General features: G+C 43.0%; 1 protein-coding gene across 5 annotated transcripts in view; it reads right to left on the bottom strand.

Annotated features, from left to right (window-relative positions):
- DOCK2 (dedicator of cytokinesis 2) overlaps positions 1-20504 on the bottom strand; it is a 601528-nt gene that overhangs the window by 466099 nt on the left and 114925 nt on the right. For all 5 annotated transcript variants that reach the window (XM_033927247.1, XM_033927252.1, XM_033927251.1 and 2 more), the window contains 4 exons: positions 17233-17273; positions 10865-10920; positions 6879-6975; positions 6013-6161 (listed from right to left, as the gene is read on the bottom strand). In XM_033927247.1, coding sequence (XP_033783138.1) covers positions 6013-6161; positions 6879-6975; positions 10865-10920; positions 17233-17273 — 343 coding nt within the window. The remainder of the gene's footprint in view (positions 1-6012; positions 6162-6878; positions 6976-10864; positions 10921-17232; positions 17274-20504) is intronic.

Genomic DNA, 20504 nt, shown 5'->3' with positions numbered 1-20504 from the left:
GGACTGTAGAGGAGATGCCAATCTCGGAGAGTTGGTAAATTAGAATATCATGGTGGACAACGTCGAAAGCAGCAGAAAGATCGAATTGTAGGAGGACGGCAAACTTGTTGCGAGAGTGAAGTTGTTGAATCTTGGAAATTAGGGAGGTCAATAGGGATTTGGTGCTGAAGTTGGGATGAAAGCCATATTGGTAAGGAAGGAGGATGGAGAATCTCTCTAGATAGAATGAGAGTTGGGTCGATATGATGGACTCGAGCATCTTGGTTAGGAGAGGGATATTTGCTATTGGGCGATAGCTGGATGGTGTGGAAGGGTCGAGGTCAGGTTTTTTCAGTAGAGGGGTTAAGGCGATATGGCCCATTTCAAGGGAGAAAAGGCCTGAATGTATGGCGGAGTTTAAGAGTTTGGTAATAGAAGAGATGGCCGGAGTGGGTATTTCCTCGTAGAGGTAGGAGGGGAAAGGGTCTAAAGAACAATTGCAAGATTTCAGTTTGAGGATGAGGGATTCGGATAAGTGCTCAAAGGCAGTCCAGGATCTGTCGGCTGGGATGCGGCTAGAGACCATTAGAGTAGGGTTGGAGTCAGTGAGCACCAGGGAGTTGTAGGAGACTGCAGATGGGAAGGAGCATCGTAAGGTAGTGACCTTTTCATTGAAGAATTTTGATAGAACTTCGGCTGAGGGAGCGGAGGGGAGAGAGGTGGAGTCTTTTTTGGAGGTTAGGGAGCGCCAGATGTTGAAAAGTGTACTACTCTGGTTGTTGGATCTTGAGATTTTGTCACCGTAGAAGTTCTTCCTTGCTTTTTTTAGTGCTGAATTATAGAGCTTAATATTGGCTCTCCAGGACTGTCTATCTATAGGGGAGTTAGATTTTTTCCATTTGCGCTCCAGGGCTCGACATTTCTGCTTTAGTTCTCTGTAATATGGGAGATACCAAGGGGCTTTGCGAGGGTAGGAGATGGATTTGGTGGAACGGGGGCAAGGGAGTGGTAGGTGGACTCGGAGAGGGCGATCCAGTTATGCCAGTTGGTTTCTGAGTCTGCAGGCTTAGGGGCAGAGGAGAATTGTTTGAGAAATTTTGTCCAGAACAAGTCGCTTGAAATTTTTTGCGAAAGGTAATGGAATTAGAGAAGCGGGGTGGAGCCCCAAGATGCAACATGAAAATGGGGAGGCAGAAGGTCCCAAGGAAGTGGTCGAACCAGGGGACATGTTCCCAGCGAGTGTCATCGGCTGAAGTTTATATAGTCACAAACTGAAACTATTTTTAAGTGATATCTGATTATTGAAAAAATAAAATATTCCATACACAGTGACTGGGTGGTGGGTTTGGCTGTTGGGACTTCGGTCCTAGGCTGAATTACACAATTCTGAGTGTATGGGAATTTAAGGAAAAAATTTCTTTTAGCCCAATGGACTATTCATTTGAAAACCTATTTGTTGGTTTTGATTCCGTATCTTTGATCTCCACATTCTCACACGTTAGTTCTTTAATTAAACTCTTCCCTACTTTATTAATTTTTTGCCCAAATTTATGTGCCAAGAAAGTTCACACTAAGATAGTATTCTCTGCAGAGTTTGGTATGTTTCCCATGCCTTTGGGTGTGAAAACTTAAACCTACCAAAACCTGATATAAATCCTCACACCCAGCTGATGGCAGTTGGATACACAAATCCAAGTATTTTATAACATTGCCCCTCCCATGACTATGCTCCCTTTTGAGTTACGTGCACCTAGGGCACATGTGCATGTATCTCCAACTTGTTGGCAAGTAACATCAATTATTGATTGTTGATGGTTCATTAATTTCTGTGCAAGTCTGGGTTCATCACCCAAATTGGAGCAATCTATATAGAATCTGGGACAAAATGTATTGAATATAAAATGAGCTATTAAGATGTTTAAAGCACCTGCAGAGCAATTCTAGAACAGTGCACCTATATATAGTAGTCCAGGGGGCACCAGTCTGTGCCTTCCTTTATACTGTAGAATCCTAGCTTAAAAGAGAATATATATATAACTAACGTGTGAGAATATCACTGGAACTTAGGTGTGAACATTTATACCACCCCTATGACTGGAATAAGTACTTACACCTAAATGCATGTGAGTGTATATATATATATATATGCATGTGAGTGTATATATATATATATATATATATATATATATATATATATATATATATATATACACTCACATGCATTTAGGTGTAAGTACTTATTCCAGTCATAGGGGTGGTATAAATGTTCACACCTAAGTTCCAGTGATATTCTCACACGTTAGTTATATATATATTCTCTTTTAAGCTAGGATTCTACAGTATAAAGGAAGGCACAGACTGGTGCCCCCTGGACTACTATATATAGGTGCACTGTTCTAGAATATATATATATATATATATATATATATATATATATATATATATACACTCACATGCATTTAGGTGTAAGTACTTATTCCAGTCATAGGGGTGGTATAAATGTTCACACCTAAGTTCCAGTGATACACATCTAGTTTACGGTATTCTATAATTGTGTGCCTTACCCAGATGCCACCTACTTGTATGTCCACAAGCAAATTACATGCTCCACTTAGTTAGGGAGATTTCAGAAAAAGAAAACAGACATCTGTAAAAGCTAAGAGAACCTGGGAAAGTAGTCAGGAAAACAAAAATGCAAATTGAAATAGCCTATTGAACATGGGATACCGCGTCCCCATTTAACAAGGCTACTTCCTAAGCCAATAACTCACACAAAAGGTATGCATTTTTCTATAACAAATTATTGATTTAGATTCAAATTAAAATACCAATTAATTATATGCATTTCCATAAAACAAAACCTCATAATTGCCCTTTGTATGAGGGAGATCCTTTCTCACAATGGACCAAAATTGTCCCTGCTTATGGAAGAGGATTGTTTGGACACTCTCTTATATACTGTTGAAATAACTGACACATCATCTCTCCAAACTCCAATACTTGGGTCCCTTAGAAGGCACGACTATTTCAGACAAATAAAATTCCTGAGCTTTGAAACATAATAAATCAGTTAAAGGTTTCTCGCATAAGAGATTCATCAATAAATTCTTATCCTACCATGCAGTTTCTAAAGATCCAATCCCACTCTAGCCCCCCCCCCCACCCTGCTACCTGCTCTTGTTGGGCAGGAAGGCATCCGCATGCGATGCAATGACATCACGCACATGCAAGTGTGCGCAAGATGTCATCGTGTGGCAAACGCGCATGGCCAATGCAATTTCAAAGAAACTTTTCAAAACCCAGATAAATTGCCAGGTTTTGAAAAGCTGTCCAGACTCCCAGACATGTCCTCAAAAAGAAGGACATGTCCAGAGAAATCTGGACGTCTGGTAACCCTAATGATTTTGGAGACAAGGTGAGGGAGTTAAGAGAAAGGGAGATACTACTGGGCAAAGGATGTCAGTGATCAGCAATGTGGTGTAGGAAGTTTCTCAAATCTTCTCCAGTCTGATTGGGTCCAAAGTAGGGTTACCAGATGTCCGGATTTCTCCGGACATGTCCAGGGGTCCGGATGGCTTTTCAAAACCCGGCACTTTGTCCGAGTTTTGAAAAGCTTCCTCGAAATCACATCGGGCAGGAGGGCATCCATGTATGTCATGTGATGATGTCACACGCGTGACTTCACTGTGTCACATCCGTGCATGTGCGGATTAGAGAATGACACGGGGAAAAAATCTGTCCCCGTCACCGCCCCGTCCCCGGCCCACCATCCTCTGCACCGCCCCGTCACCGCCGTTCCCTTCACCGCCCCGTCACCATCACCGCCATCCCTTTCACTGCCCCATCACCGCCACTGCCATCCCATTCACCACCCCGTCACCGTCCCCGCTGCATCCATATAAGCCTTAGTACTGTAATATTTAGCTTATTCCTTTCTTATAAATCAAAGTTCCTGCTGCTGAACTAGAGAAAGAAATGTTCAGCTGGCAGGGCTTTGTTTATAAATTTTTATCAACACAACTAATATACTACTTTATCCTAAAGCAAAAAATAAATAAATAGAATTTTTTTTTCTACTTTGTTGTCTGGTTTCTGCTTTCCACATCTTCTCATTCAATTCCTTCCATCCACTGTGTGTCTTCTCTCTGTGTCTTCCATTTGCTGTTACTGTGCCTCTCCCTTCACCCCCCCCCCAATTGGACTAGCACCCATCTTCTTCCCTCCGTTCCCCCATAGTCTGGCATCTGTCTTCTTCCCACTGTCTTCCACATTTCCCTTCAGGGTCTGTTCCTCTCCACCTTCCTTCAATGTCTGTCCTATTCCTTTCCACCACCACCACCCTTCCCTCCCTCCTTTACCATCTGTTCCTTTCTACCACCCTTCAGCTCCTTTCGCCTATCTATCTACCTTCCTCCCTCTTATTTTCATGGCACGTTACAATGTAATTTGTGCAAGCCACTGGAGCCTGCGAGCTCGGTCCCTGTCCCATCCTCACAAACCATCTCGCTTCTGTGCTCCTATTTTCCCCATTTCTAATATCTCCCCTATATACTGCCATTGCCCCCCCCTGTGTCCATATACCATCCCCATGGCATGTCCCTTTTATGTCTCTGTCCCTATGCCCCATGCACATAATTTCCCCTCTTTCTGTTACCTTCCTGTGTCCAGATTTCCCCTATCTTCCTCTTCCATACCAGTGTGTCTCTTATTTTCAATCCCATCTAGCTTTTTTCCCTCTTTCTTCCCCCCCCCTCCTGCTTCTAGCATCTGGCTCACCTGCCTGTCCTTCCCTTTCTTTCCTGCTGTGGGTTTTTCTTTCCGTCTTCATCCCCTTGGCCCAGAATCCTTTTCCCTTTCACTCCCTCCTTCCAGTTTGAGCCGGGAACACGAGCGATCGCACGGTCCCCGCAGCCACCACCCGCCTGCCCAATCGATCCTACTGTTTAGCCAGCTCTCTCCCTTCTCCTCACCTTAGTTTGTAGGTTTTCTTTTTCGGCGACCTGCACGCGCGGCTGCTCAGTGTTCAATCTTCTGCTCTGCTGCAACTTCCTGTTTCCGGTTGCGTCAGAGCAGAAGATCGAAACTGAGCAGCAGCGGGTGCGCGGCTCTTTGATAGTGTGCGGGTCGCCGAAAAAGAAAGCCTACAAACTAAGGTGAGGAGAAGGGAGAGAGCGGGCTAAACACTAGGATCGATTGAGCAGGCGGGTGGTGGCTGCGGGGACCGCGCGATCCTTCATGCCTCACTGCGGGGACAAGACCATTCACTGCTCCACGGGGCGGTGAATGGCCTTGTCCCCGTCCCCGCAGCGACTGCTATTTTTCGTTCCCCGTTTTGGCGGGTTACCCGTGGCTAAACGCGGTGGCCGCGGGTAAACTGCCACCGTGTCATTCTCTAGTGCGGATGCCTTCCTGCTCGACGAGAGTAGGCAGCGGGGAAGGGGCTGGGGTAGGGCTAAGGAGGGATTGTGGCATGACGGGCGGGTCTAGGGGTCTGGATTTTACTAAAGTACAATTTGGTAACTCTAGTCCAAAGTAGTCCTTCCTTAAAAATGTGTTAAGCATTCTGATTTAGTATATTTGTTCATTTCATTAGTTAGTGCTGTCTTCCTCCTCCCGATTTATATTTTCAATAAAAAGGAAAGGGAAAGGTGATGGGGCCTTTCTTTGGTTACAATCAAAGTGACTTACATATTATGTACAGGTACTTATTTAGTACCAGAGGGTTAAGTGAAGAGTCACAGGAGCTTCAGTGAGAATTGACCCTGCTTCTTCTGGCTCTTAGGCTCCTCTTCCACTCCACATAGTTACATGTGTCCTTTATCTAAAATAACTCCATGCAAAATAACCTAAAGAAGCCATTACTGAACTCTGCACTGAACATTCTAAGGCAGAAGACAGATATGCTATAAATCCTGTCATGTTTAACAAGAGACAAATTATTGTTACGTTATTATGTGGTTTTATTGTACCTCGTGCAGAACTGGTGGATGTAGTGGGTTATAATTTTTCAAAATAAATTTAAAAGATTTGCACCTGTTTCCATAGTCAATTTTTGAAGTCACTTTCTGTTTAAGTTCTTTGAGTTCATCTTTTGGCAAAGTTCCTGATAGAAGCTGTGATCTCCATTCCATTAACTCATGCATCATACAACGCACCTGTTGAAAGCATTCCACTTTTCTTGTCTAAAAAATAAAGAATGGAAACTGTAAGTAGTCATCTCCTAGAAATATGGCTCAGACTGATGGTCCATCTATCCCAGTATTCTGTTTCCACAGTGGTCAATCTGTGTTGGGGTCCACATTTTCTTTTGATTTATTTATGTGCGTACTTGTGCTAATTTAACATTTTAACATATTTAACATTTTAAATAAACGTATTTGTCCACACAGTGGTTTGACCAGTGCCCCTTCCCCACTTCCTTTCTTGTTCTTACAATGTAGTGTCATCATTTTTACATGCCTCCTCTGAATCTCAGCAAGTTTACAGAATTGCCCTTCACTTCTGTGTTTATTTATTTGAATTTTATGTGTGTTCTTTGTAACTTACCTAGTAATGTTAGGATAGATGAATTATAAAATACATTGAATGAATAAACAAATGAATAATAACTAGCTTTCTTTCATTATCCTGTATTGTACCTTGCATTGATTTCTTCAGGGACGTCTAGTGACAAAATAGTACATTGAAGCAGCATATTGATTGATAACCTGCTTGGGTCAACCACAGTTAAACTCTTAATATTACTGAGACAATATCAAGCTTCTAGGGATAACCGACAGAGTGGCTCTGGCAGAACTAATATTAAATAAGCAATATAGCTATGCATGGACATAGATGTGTCTGCTATGATTTCTGGATTGAACTGAAGAGGTAAATACATGCAAGGAAACTACTCTTACCAGATACAGCTGTTTCCAGATGTTGCCCCATTCACGCAGTGTAGAAGTAACTTCCTGCACCAATGGGATTTCAGCAGGTATTATATGCTCTTTTTTCCTGTGAAAAAGAAACATACTTATTCTCTAGCAGTCACTTATAGAAACAGTTCAAAGCTAGACCGCTGGCCTGAACATAAATAATTCCTAATAAATAAACAAACTGTAAATGCCTACACTCGCCTTCCAAGCAGGGATACGGAACAACAACCTAATCCTGAATTCACTAACATACCAGATATTCAGAAAATCACTAAAAACACACTTATCCGACAAATTTGTCTGAACCTCCAAAATAGCTCAACACCTACCGCTTCTTACACGTTCCCCCACCCACCCCCCTATGCTGTCCAACCACATAACCGCCCACTTACCCCTTCCCAATTCCAACTGATGTTAACTCGCTGTTATCAGCGCCTCTTATTGTACACTGTCTTGAACTGAAAGGTATGACGGGATATAAATAAAGCTATTATTATAATTTTCCTATGTACACGAACAAAGCAAAATCAACTTTTATTTAGATATTCCAGCTAAGTGAAAATGAACAGAAATAAAAAGTTTATTGGAATTGCTATCTTGTGGCAGGAGAGGTTTTAGGTTTTATTAATTTTAAATTTGTTTTATTGTTTGTATGATTTGTATTTTTATTGTACGATGTGAAACCGGAAGTTACATCAAGAGAGGGACTTGTTAGCAGAAGGAAGGCCTCAGAATAGACATCTGAAGATTTTTCATTATCGGCGCAGCTAGCTCCTTCAGGCAAAGCTGTTAGGATGGGAGGACATAAGAGAAGTGGAAAGACAGTGGTCTAAGCTGAAAGGAGCGATAAAAATGGCTACGGACCTTTATGTGAATAAAATCAATAAAAACAAGAGAAAAAGGAAGCCGATATGGTTCTCCAACCTAGTGGCTGAGAAAATAAAGGCGAAAGAGTTGGCGTTCATGAAATATAAAAAAAACCAAGAGGAGAGCAGAAAGGACTACAGTGTGAAACTGAAAGAAGCCAAGAGAGAGATACGTTTGGCGAAGGCACAGGCGGAAGAACAAATGGCTAAAAATGTAAAAAAGGGAGATAAAATTTTTTTCAGATATATTAGTGAAAGGAGGAAGATAAAAAATCGAATTGCTAGGCTAAAAGATGCTGGGAACAAATATGTGGAGAGTGATGAGGAGAAAGCAAATGTGCTAAACAAATTCTTCTGTTCTGTGTTCACAGAAGAAAATCCTGGAGAAGGACCGAGATTGTCTGGCTAAGTTACACGAGAAAATGGAGTAGATTCTGCGCCGTTCACGGAGGAGGGTGTTTATGAGCAACTTGGAAAAACTGAAGGTGGACAAAGCGATGGGACCAGACGGGATCCATCCCAGAATACTAAGGGAACTCAGAGAGGTTCTGGCGAGTCCTATTAAAGACTTGTTCAACAAATCTCTGGAGACGGGAGTGATTCCTGGGGATTGGAGGAGAGCGGATGTGGTCCCTATTCATAAAAGTGGTCACAGGGATGAAGCAGTTGTTGGAAAAATAATGGAAGTGTTGCTGAAAGAAAGGATAGTGTATTTCCTTGAATCTAATGGGTTACAGGATCCAAGGCAACATGGCTTTACAAAAGGTAAATCGTGCCAAACGAACCTGATTGAATTTTTTGACTGGGTGACCAGAGAGCTGTATCGAGGACATATGCTTGATGTAATTTACTTGGATTTCAGCAAAGCCTTTGATACAGTTCCTCATAGGAGGCTGTTGAACAAACTTGAAGGGCTGAAGTTAGGACCCAAAGTGGTGAACTGGATCAGAAACTGGCTGTTGGACAGACGCCAGAGGGTGGTGGTTAATGGAAGTCGCTCGAAGGAAGGAAAGGTGAGTAGTGGAGTCTCTCAAGGTTCGGTGCTGGGGCCAATCCTGTTCAATATGTTTGTGAGTGACATTGCTGAAAGGTTAGAAGGAAAAGTATGCCTTTTTGCAGATGATACCAAGATTTGTAATAGAGTAGACACCGAAGAAGGAGTGGAAAATATGAAAAAGGATCTGCAAAAGTTAGAGGAATGGTCTAATGCCTGGCAACTAAAATTCAATGCAAAGAAATGCAGAGTAATGCATTTGGGGATTAATAATAGGAAGGAACCGTATATGCTGGGAGGAGAGAAGCTGATATGCACGGACGGGGAGAGGGACCTTGGGGTGATGTGTCTGATGATCTAAAGGCGAAAAAACAGTGTGACAATGCAGTGGCTACTGCCAGAAGGATGCTGGGCTGTATAAAGAGAGGCGTAGTCAGTAGAAGGAAGAAGGTGTTGATGCCCCTGTACAGGTCATTGGTAAGGCCCCACTTGGAGTATTGTGTTCAGTTTTGGAGACCGTATCTGGCGAAGGACGTAAGAAGACTTGAGGCGGTCCAGAGGAGGGCGACAAAAATGATAGGAGGCTTGCGCCAGAAGACGTATGAGGAGAGACTGGAAGCCCTGAATATGTATACCCTAGAGGAAAGGAGAGACAGGGGAGATATGATTCAGACGTTCAAATACATGAAGGGTATTAACGTAGAACAAAATCTTTTCCAGAGAAAGGAAAATGGTAAAACCAGAGGACATAATTTGAGGTTGAGGGGTAGTAGATTCAGGGGAAATGTTAGGAAATTCTACTTTACGGAGAGGGTAGTGGATGCCTGGAATGCGCTCCCAGAGAGGTGGTGGAGAGTAAAACTGTGACTGAGTTCAAAGAAGAGTGGGATGAACACAGAGGATTTAGAATCAGAAAATAATATTAAATATTGAACTAAGGCTGGGCAGACTTGCATGGTCTGTGTCTGTATATGGCCATTTGGTGGAGAATGGGCTGGGGAGGGCTTCAATGGCTGAGAGAGTGTAGATGGGCTGGAGTAAATCTTAACAGAGATTTCGGCAGTTGGAACCCAAGCACAGTACCTGGTAAAGCTTTGGATTCTTGCCCAGAAATAGCTAAGAAGAAAAAATTAAAAAATTAAAATTGAATCAGGTTGGGCAGACTGGATGGACCATTCAGGTCTTTTTCTGCCGTCATCTACTATGTTACTATGTGTGACTGAAGTATTCTGTTAGCTTAATTTTTCTATGTAGCATTCTGTAGTAATTTGACTTCAGTTTTCTCAATAGAGATGGGAATATTTGTGAGGGGGAGGGGGGAGACAGGGGTTTAGTTGATCCTTGCTCTGTATTATTTGTGATTTATAAAATGACTATTGTACAGAATATTGTTTCTCTTTATACTTTAATAAAATAGGTTCAAAAGAAATCATAACTATTCAATGCTTCTGCCGATGGGATCAGATGGTTTGCGGAGACCAAGCTTGAAGGGACCGAGGTTGTGGGGATGGGGATTGAGCTCGCGGGGACATGGCAGGGACGGGGACAAATTTTTCTTCTCATTATTCTCTACTAGCCTCCTTTCCATCTAGCCCAGTTTGAGCTTAAGCTCCCCTTAAAAACTGCAGTACCAGATTCATGGCTGATGGGTGCTCAAGCTCTACTAGCCAAAGAAGATTTGTGGCCTGAGCCCCCACCGTGCTGCCTGCACAGCAGGAAGCAAATGGAATGTTCCAGTCACCAACGCCAGCACTTCTGCACATGCTCAGTTCATGCATTTGAACTGAACGTGCATGGAAGTGCTAGCGTCAAAGGATGGAGTATTCTGCTGGCTTTCTCGTTGTTTCTGCAGCACGGGGGGGGGCTCCAGCAGAGAATCTCTAGCTGGTGGGGCTCTAGCTGGCGGAGCTCAAGTATCTCTGCCAGCAAAGGTATGATTCAGTTACGGTGGCAGTGGTAAAATACTTTTACCTCTTCAATAAATGAGTTCTGGCTTTGCCCCTGAATGAATAAACAAATCTAGAGTTCCAAAATTTACTGTTCAAAGGAAAATGTAATAAATGAAAATGTAAGAATATGGGTTAAAAAAAAAACACCCTATAGAATACCTTGTTTTTTCAACTGTAACTTCCTTGACATGGATAAATGATTTAGGAAATATTCCCTGTCAGAAACAAAAATATATTCAGAGTTATTGGACAAACATACTGCACAAAGTGATTAGCTGTAAATATGAATAAGAAGCCTTATTTCTATTTAACCCCATTTAAAAATTGAAGCAGACTGGTAGGATATCTTGATTTCTTTGCTTATCTTAATATAAAAATCAAGATCAATTAAAAAAAATCCTTACTGTGGAATTAACATTTCTGAGATGGAAATCCAGTAGACAGCTAATATCAAATATAACATGCTGTTCATAAATGATATTTTATATTAACTATTGTAGTTAGATTGCGAGCCCGCCGTAACATATACAATACAATTTTTATTTGTATACCACCAATACCTCTTCAAAGTTCACAGCGGTTCTCAAACAATTAAATATCTTTTTTTTTTAAATAAATTTTTTATTGATTTTCAAACTAAAACAGTGCAATACAAATAAAAGAACAAAATTACTACATACATTGCATTATTATCTGTATAGGTAACATATATATCATTGAAAATTCTTCCATTTATCCTGTATTTATCAGTAAAATAACATATGATATTTTATGTAATGATAAACTTAAATTACCCAAGTGTAATCATCAAAAATTATTTCCCTCACCCCAACCCCCCACCCTGGATGTGTATAAGAAAATAAACAAAGAAAAGAAAAGATAAATAGACATCATTATAATTTCATAAAATTAGTCAATGGGCTCCACACTTTATTAAATGCACCACTATTACCCCTACACTCTGCGTTCATTCTTTCATATCTGTATATAGTACACACATTCACCCACTGTATTTATTCTATCACAGTTTTTCCAATTACTTGTAATCAATTGAATAGCTATACCTGTCAAAATCATAAAAAGACGGTTCTTATATTTGTCTAAAGTGGGTTTAACATGTAGTATCGTTCCACAAATTATGGTTTCATATGTTAGCATTTGATTCGAGTATAAGATTGATTTGTCCCCATATGGACTTCCAAAATATAAACTTAGAAAACCTCCCTAACTGTCCCATTGGCTCACAATCTGACTAAAGCACCTGTGTAAACAATTGCTTACAAACTACAAGGTTAAATAAAAATAATACCCTGTCAGATTAAACTACCCGCATTTTGAAAAGATCAAGCCACAATCAACCTTTCCAACGCCTAGGAGACAGAAATGTAATGTGACAAGGATTCTCCACGCCAGCTCCAGACAGCATAGCCAGAGCACCCATCTCCACCTCCTCCAAGATCTGCCTCAAAGTTTGTCCAGGAGGATGTTAGGACATTTATGTAAATAAAGTAAATAACCTAAAATAAATATCAGTATCAAACCAAAATTTAAAATCTTGGGTTTCTTTTACTAAGGCACGCTAGCCAATTTAGCACACGCTAACGCGTCCATTATATTCTATGGACGCGCTAATATTTAGTGCACGCTAAATCAGCTAGCGTGCATTAGTAAAAGGACCCCCTTATTGGTTATATAGACTAATTAATTAATTCAATTAATAATTAAAAGAGGCTATTAAAGATAAAACCAAATAAAAAGAAACAAAAGAATACTAAATAAAGCATACAAACTAATACTAAGACACCCTATAAATCAAAACAGAAACAAAAAGAAAATTCAAATAAATTAGCATAAAATAAACAATAGTCATAACCACAAAGCACAGTTACTTACCGTAACAGTTGTTATCCAGGGACAACAGGCAGCTATTCTCACAAGTGGATGACGTCATCTGACGGAGCCTCGATGCGGACGCCTCACAAGCAGACTTGCTTGAAGAAACTCGAAGTTTTGAGTCGCCCGCACCACGCATGCACGAGTGCCTTCCTGCCCAGCGCAGGGCGTGTCTCCTCAGTTCAGATAGCTAGCAGAGAAGCCAACCCGGGAAGGTGGGTGGGATGTGAGAATAGCTGCCTGCTGTCCCTGGATAACAACTGTTACGGTAAGTAACTTTGCTTTATCCCAGGACAAGCAGGCAGGTATTCTCACTAATGGGTGACCTCCAAGCTAACCAGAATGGGATGGAGGGAGAGTTGGCAACTTAGGAGAATAAATTTTGCAGTACAGTTTTGGCCAAACTGTCCATCCTGTCTGGAGAAAGTATCCACACAGTAGTGTGAAGTGAAGGTATGAACCGAGGACCAAGTGGCAGCTTTACAAATCTCCTCAATCGGCGTTGATCTGAGGAAGGCTACAGAAGCTGCCATCGCTCTGACCTTATGGGCTGTGATTTTTCTGTCAAGGGGCAATCCAGCCTGGGCATAGCAGAATGAGATGCAAGTTGCCATCCAGTTGGAGATGGTGCGCTTAGAAACAGGACGTCCCAACTTGTTCGGATCAAAGGAGATGAAAAGTTGAGGAGCAGTTCTGTGTGGTTTGGTGCGTTCCAAATAGAAAGCCAAAGCACGTTTACAGTCCAGAGTATGAAGAGCTGATTCTCCAGGATGAGAATGAGGCTTTGGAAAAAACACAGGAAGAACAATGGATTGCTTGAGATGAAATTTAGAAACCACTTTAGGAAGGAATTTCGGATGAGTACGAAGAACCACCTTGTCATGATGGAACACTGTAAAAGGTGGATCCGCAACTAATGCTTGGAGTTCACTGACTCGTCTAGCGGAAGTGAGGCCAAAGAGAAAAACCACTTTCCAAGTGAGATACTTCAGATGAGCTTTGTCCATTGGTTCAAATGGAGGTTTCATCAGCTGAGGAAGAACAATATTGAGGTCCCAAACCACAGGAGGCGGTTTGAGAGGAGGTTTGACATTGAAAAGTCCTTTCATGAATCTGGAAACCACAGGATGAGCAGAGAGAGGTTTCCCTTCAATAGACTGATGGAAAGCAGCAATTGCACTAGGATGGACTCGTATTGATGTAGACTTGAGGCCAGAATGAGAAAGGTGCAACACATAGACCAAAACTGAAGATAAGGAGGAATGTTGAGGCTCCATATGATGAGAAAAACACCAAGCAGAAAATCTAGTCCAGTTTTGGTGATAGCATTGTCTAGTAGTAGGCTTTCGTGAAGCTTCCAAAACATCTCTCACAGATTGAGAAAACTGGAGAGGAGTTACGTTGAGAGGAACCAAGCTGTCAGGTGTAGAAACTGCAGGTTGGGATGAAGCAGAGATCCCTGATGCTGTGTAAGCAGAGAGTGAAAAACTGGTAGAAGGTATGGCTCCCTGCTGCTGAATTGAAGTAGAAGAGAGTACCAGGGTTGTCTGGGCCACCGAGGAGCAACCAGAATCATGGTGGCATGGTCGGTCTTCAGCTTGACCAGCGTCTTTTGAATGAGAGGGAATGGAGGAAACGCTTATAGAAAGAGATTCGTCCAGTCCAGAAGAAAAGCATCTGCCTCGAGGCGATGAGGAGTGTAGATCCTGGAGCAGAACTGAGGCAGTTTGTAGTTGTGGGGAGCTGCAAAGAGGTCTATCTGAGGCGTTCCCCACTGAGAGAAGATGTGATGAAGGGGCATAGAATGGAGAGTCCATTCGTGAGGCTGTAGAAGACCATTCAAGTTGTCCGCTAAGGCATTGTCCGCCCCCTGAATGTAGACAGCTTTGAGAAAGGTGTTGAGGTGAACTGCCCAATCCCAAACTTTCAGAGCTTCCTGACAGAGGGAGGCAGATCCCGTGCCGCCTTGTTTGTTGACATAATACATTGCGACCTTATTGTCCTTGCGAATGAGGACTACACGGTCGTAAAGTAGATGCTGAAAAGCATTGAGAGCATTGAAAATCGCCCTGAGTTCCAGTAGATTGATGTGATACTGACGATCTGTACTGGTCCAATAGCCTTGAGTACAGAGACCATCTAGATGAGCCCCCCAAGCGTAAGTTGAAGAATCGGTCGTGAGAACCTTCTGATGGGGGGGCGTGTGAAAAAGTAAGCCTCTGGATAGATTGGAAGAGAGCATCCACCAGCGAAGAGACTGTGTCAGAGCAGGAGTGACCCGGATGTGTCGAGTCAGAGGGTCGGAAACCTGCGTCCATTGAGATGCCAGGGTCCACTGAGGAATTCTGAGGTGAAGTCTGGCAAAAGGAGTCACATGTACTGTGGAAGCCATGTGACCCAGAAGAACCATCATGTGTCTCGCCGAAATGGAAGAGCGAGAGGACACTGCATGACAAAGCTGGAGAAGAGCTTTCAGACGTTGTAGAGGAAGGAATGCTCTGAGTTGGATCGTGTCCAGAACGGCCCCAATGAATTGAAGAGTCTGAGACGGCTGTAGATGGGATTTGGGAAAGTTGAATTCGAATCCCAGACTTTGCAGGAACCAGATAGTCCGTTGGGTCGCTACGACGACGCCTTGAGACGTGGAGTCTTTGATGAGCCAGTCGTCGAGGTATGGAAATACTTGAAGACTATGGTTCCTGAGAGCAGCGGCCACCACAACCAGGCACTTGGTGAAGACTCTGGGTGAGGAGGCCAGACCGAAGGGAAGTACTCTGTATTGAAAATGTAGAGTCCCCACCCGAAATTTGAGGTACTGACGGGAGGCCAGATGGATGTGAATGTGTGTGTAGGCCTCCTTGAGATCCAAAGAGCATAACCAGTCATTCTGCTTGAGAAGGGAATAAAGAGATGCCAGGGTCAACATGCAAAATTTTTCTCTGACTAGGAATTTGTTGAGCACCCCGAGATCCAAAATAGGTCGCAGATCACCCGTCTTCTTCGGAACAAGGAAGTACCAGGAGTAAAAACCCTTGTTCTGCTGAGCCAGAGAAACGGGCTCGACCTCGATGAAGAGTATTCCCGTTAAGTGGAGGCACGCTTTGGTCTGGACAGGGAATGGGCAGTCGCACCCCCCTGAGACCCCGGGGTATGCTTCATCGCCAAGGAACCTGAGGGAGAAAGAAGAGACTTACCTGGAGCCACAGGTTTCGTCGAGGCAGACGAGGACTTGACAGACGAGGGTGACTTCGACGAAGTTGAGGCCTTCAAGGCCGAGGCCCCCACCAGGGCTGAGGTCAGTCCTGCTGCTGGATCCATGCCAAACAGTTCAAGGATCCTGGCCCTTCTCCTCCGAAACACCCGCGGTTGAAGAGTAGCACAATGCGGGCAGGAGTCCAAACGATGTTCAGCCCCGAGGCACTCAATGCACCAACAGTGGGGGTCAGTGATAGAGATCACCTGACCACACTGAGTGTACTTTTTGAAACCAGAGACCGGCTGGGACATAGGCCCAAGTGACGCCGCAACCACGCGAGGCTGACCGGCCAAGTCGGACTCGGAGCCCCAGGTCAACGACAGAAGTCGGAAGAAAAACTTAAAAAAAAAAAAAAAAAACGCGCCGCACAGTGGCTCACCTGACAATAAAAAAAATGAAGTAAGCCGCGGTGCAAGAGGCACTCCGATCTCGCAGAGCAGAGTAACTGGGCTTCTGGCTCAGCGGAAAATGAAGAACTGAGGCCACGATGAGGAGGCGCGCCCCCTAACTCGAGCGGGAAGGCACTCGCACATGCACGGTACTCTCACAAGCTTAAAGATCTTCAAGCAAGTTTGCTTGCGAGAGTGTCTGATCGGGGCTCCGTAGATGACATCACCCACATAAGAACATAAGCAGTGCCTCTGCTGGGTCATGTGGAGAATATGCTACCTGCTTGTCCTGGGATAAAGGTAGCGATGCATCGCTAGAATATATGCTAGCTACTGTTAACGATGAACTCTCCTGCCACCCATTAGGTATTCTGTTATTTTATCATCCCTCGATTCCTTGAGTGTTGTCAGTTCGTCTACTGCGAACTGACAACACTCAAGGTGAATAAAGCCATGGGACCAGACAATCTACACCAGGTACGCCACTGAGTAAAGATGCATCATGGGGCAAAGACCTGGAAAAACTACTTAGGCATACAAACAACTCTGGTGAATTTAGGAAACGCCTAAAAACATATCTGTTCTTGAATTACCTAGGTAGCTGATCCGCATAATCTCTCCCACAACAACCGTTCTCATATTCTGTTAGTCACTAACCTCCAACTATGTAAATTCTACTCAATTGTAGCATTCTTTTTAATCATTGTAACCCGTATAGAACTTCACAGTCCTGCGGTATATAAACTGCTATTATTATTATTAATATGCATTTACTAAATTGTGTTATGTGTTGCTGTTAACAGATCCCTTTAAGAATAATTTACAGTACAAAGCTATTTCCAAGGGTAAGTTGATAGACTGTAAATTACCTACCATGGAGGCAGTAAATTATTAGGCAATTTTCAAAATTAAATGCTGATTTTGCTGCTAGTGGGTGGAATTCACTCCTTTATGAATAACCCATGGAAATTCTTCTTTAAGAATCTTACCTCAAATACTCTGCGTTTTACAAGATATCCCCTGTACCAACCTATAAAACAAAACCAGAAGATATGACTGAAAAGAATCAGAAGCAACAAAATGCACATGCAAGTACTGAAGAATGACAAAAAAATTCACAATGTAAGACATGTTGATCTAGAAGACTGTTTTGCCAGAAGTTTTCATAGTGCTTATTACCCAGTTCACAGCTGCATTTTTACAATAATTTGGTAAAAATATTATTTTATTTATATGGCTTACTGATATAAGGGAATTGATATACCACTTTCAGTGGTTACAATCAAAGTGGTTTACTTCTATTTATCAATTTTATTTCAAATTTTGCCAATATAGCAAAGAAATGGGAATTTACAAACAAAAAAGAAAAATCTTAATCTTAATTACATTTCAGTAATAACATCATTATCCATCTAGCCTACATTAATGGAGGACCATTCAATATTTTATAAATATCAAAACACAAGTAATCAAGAGAGTAATACACTACTAATAGGAAATTTATCTTCACAAAAAGATATAAACAAATCTTATAGTAGACTATATTTCCCTCTAACAAAACGGTGATGAATCAATTCTTTGACTACTCACGAAAGACCAAAAGTGTTGTTCCCATTGGATTACAAACTGTTCCAACTGATTTACATCATGATCTTGGAGTTTAATTATACATTTGCAGGGAAACTTCAAGTACCGTATTTGCCGGCGTATAAGACGACTTTTCAGTACCTTAAAATCCTCCCCAAAGTCGGGGATCGTCTTATACGCCGGGTACTGTTTACATCACAGTTCTTCAACCGCCGGTCCGCGGTGCCGGTCCGCAGAAAATTCCTGCCGGTCCGCACAGGACCGGCGAGATGGACCAGTTAAATTTTCTGCCCCGATGGTGTTTGCAGAAATCTTCTGTTCCTCCCAGCCTCGGGCGATCAAGACAGGCGGTCATTCCTTCTGTGAGTCTCGCCTATGCGGAAACAGGAAGTTGAAACAAAATAGGCGGGACTCAGAGAGGGAAGGTCCCGACGTTTGCAGCCTGTCTTGATCGCTGCCCCTGCTGAGTCGCCGAAGAGGGCCGCGGGGAAAGTGCAGGCAGAGAGAAGATGGTCAGCGTGCGCGGGGAGGTCAGCGTGTCGATTGGGGCCATCAGCAGCGTTTGTGCTGAGTCTGCCCACGTGCAGGATGCGGCGGGTAGGGGCCTCCGACTCGTCTTGGGCGGCTGGGCCTGCGGTGCAAAGCTGTTTTTGCCGGCTTGGGGGGGGGGGGTCGCGAATCGGAAGAAGGGGTAGTCTTATACGGCGAGTATATAACAAACTCTATATTTTAACTGTAAAAGTTGGGGGGTCGTCTTATACGCCCAGTCGTCTTATACGCCGGCAAATACGGTAATATGTACAGGTGTTTATGTTGTACTTGGGGCAATGGAGGGTTAAGTGACTTGCCCAAAGTCACAGGAGTTGTAGTGAGAAATTGAACCTAGATCCCCAGGTTCTCAGGCTGCTGTACCAACCACTGGGATACTCCTCCAAGCAGATGCCATGCTCACAACCATGGGGTCATGTTTGATTCCTCTCTTTCTCTGCACATATCCACCAAAATACAATCTTTCCTTTCCAAACACAGTACCAAAACTCTTATTCACACTCTTTACACTTCTTGCCTAGATTACTGCAATTTCCTTCTCACAGGTCTCCCACTAAACCATCTCTTTCCCCTATAATCCATTCAAAATTCTACTGCATGACATATATTCTGCCACTGTTGTTATGCTCACATTACCCCTGTCCTCAAGTCCCTTTATTGGCTCCCTATCCATTTCCACATACAATTCAAACCCCTCTTATTGACTTATAAGTGCATTCATTCTGCAGCTCATATCTTAGCAGTAAGGTTTGAAAATTTTACAGAGCAGAATAATTGAATTTTGGAAAACAAGTGAAGATTCAAACTGGATTTGAACCCAGGTCTTCACAGAAGTCAGGTAGTCCTGTTACTCATTAGGATACTTCTCTGCTGTGAAAAATCAGGCTACAGACTGTACTGAGAGAAACATAGTGTACAGCGCTTATACTAGAGCAGGGATGTCAAAATCCCTCCTTGAGGGCCGCAATCCAGTTGGGTTTTCAGGATTTCCCCAATGAATATACATGAGATCTATTTGTATGCACTGTTTTCATTGTATGCTAATAGATCTCATACATATTGATTGGGGAAATCCTGAAAACCCGACTGGATTGCGGCCCTCGGACTGACTTTGACACCTGTGGACTAGAGAGTTGTGCAGGGACAGAAATCAAGCCTATCCCTGCTGGAATCAAACCTGTCCCTGCTGTAATTGAATCCGTTCCCGCATGTAATCAAATCCGTCCCTATAAACTTCAGAAGTAGTTATTTCATTTAATTATGCTACTGAATTAACAGCTCTGGTAGAGACCCATTTATAAATAAGCAAAGACACTTTATTAATTTGGAAATATAATTAGGAAGAAAACATACTTTGTAAACAGATCTCTGCCAGAGCCTCTAATGTAAAAATTAAAATTAAAATACTCCAGCTGATGAGGACCCCCAAGCTATGTCAGCTGAGGACTTCCTCTGAAGGGGGTCCCTTTTGCCAAGCTTGGCAGACAGTAGCAGTGTCCCAGAGACACAGATGCTGGCACCTCAGTGGCTCAAGGATGTGGCCAGCAACTGCTGCGCTTGGTGGAGGGGAGTTCTGGCTGTCTTTGGAGGAGGTCTTCAGCTGAGGTGCTTGGGGATCCACACCAGCCATAGCATTTCCTTTTCTTTTGAACACAATATAAAGACATCTGCTATATTCATTTCCCAAAGCTAACAATACATTCCTTTTTTACTTTTGTTTTCTGGAGATTTATTTTTCCATTAAGTTGTCCCAGTTTCTCTTTTTTCTGCTTTCTCATGTTCTGCAGATTCTTCTGTTGCTGTCCATTGCTTCCTCTTACCATGGTCCAGCACTCATGCTCAACGATTCTCCCTTTCTATTCCCTCCCTCACAGCATGTCTTTCCCTCCCTTCCTTCATCCTATGTCCCAAATGCATGCCTCCTTCCTCTCTCCTTTCTCTGTCCCAAGTTCATACTCCCTCCCTTCATTTTGTGTCCAAACACACTCCCTTCCTTCTGTGTCCCAAGTTTGTGCCCCCCTCTCCTTCCAGCCTTTGTCCCAAGTTCATGCCCCTCCCATGCCCCAACATGTTCCCTCCTTTATCCCAAGTTCATACCCCCTCTCTCTTCCTTGGTCCAACACAC

This window comes from Geotrypetes seraphini, chromosome 18, assembly GCF_902459505.1.
Source record: "Geotrypetes seraphini chromosome 18, aGeoSer1.1, whole genome shotgun sequence".
NCBI lineage: Eukaryota > Metazoa > Chordata > Amphibia > Gymnophiona > Dermophiidae > Geotrypetes > Geotrypetes seraphini.
Note: the sequence above shows the minus strand (reverse complement) of the source record. Positions and strands in the feature narration are given on the sequence as shown.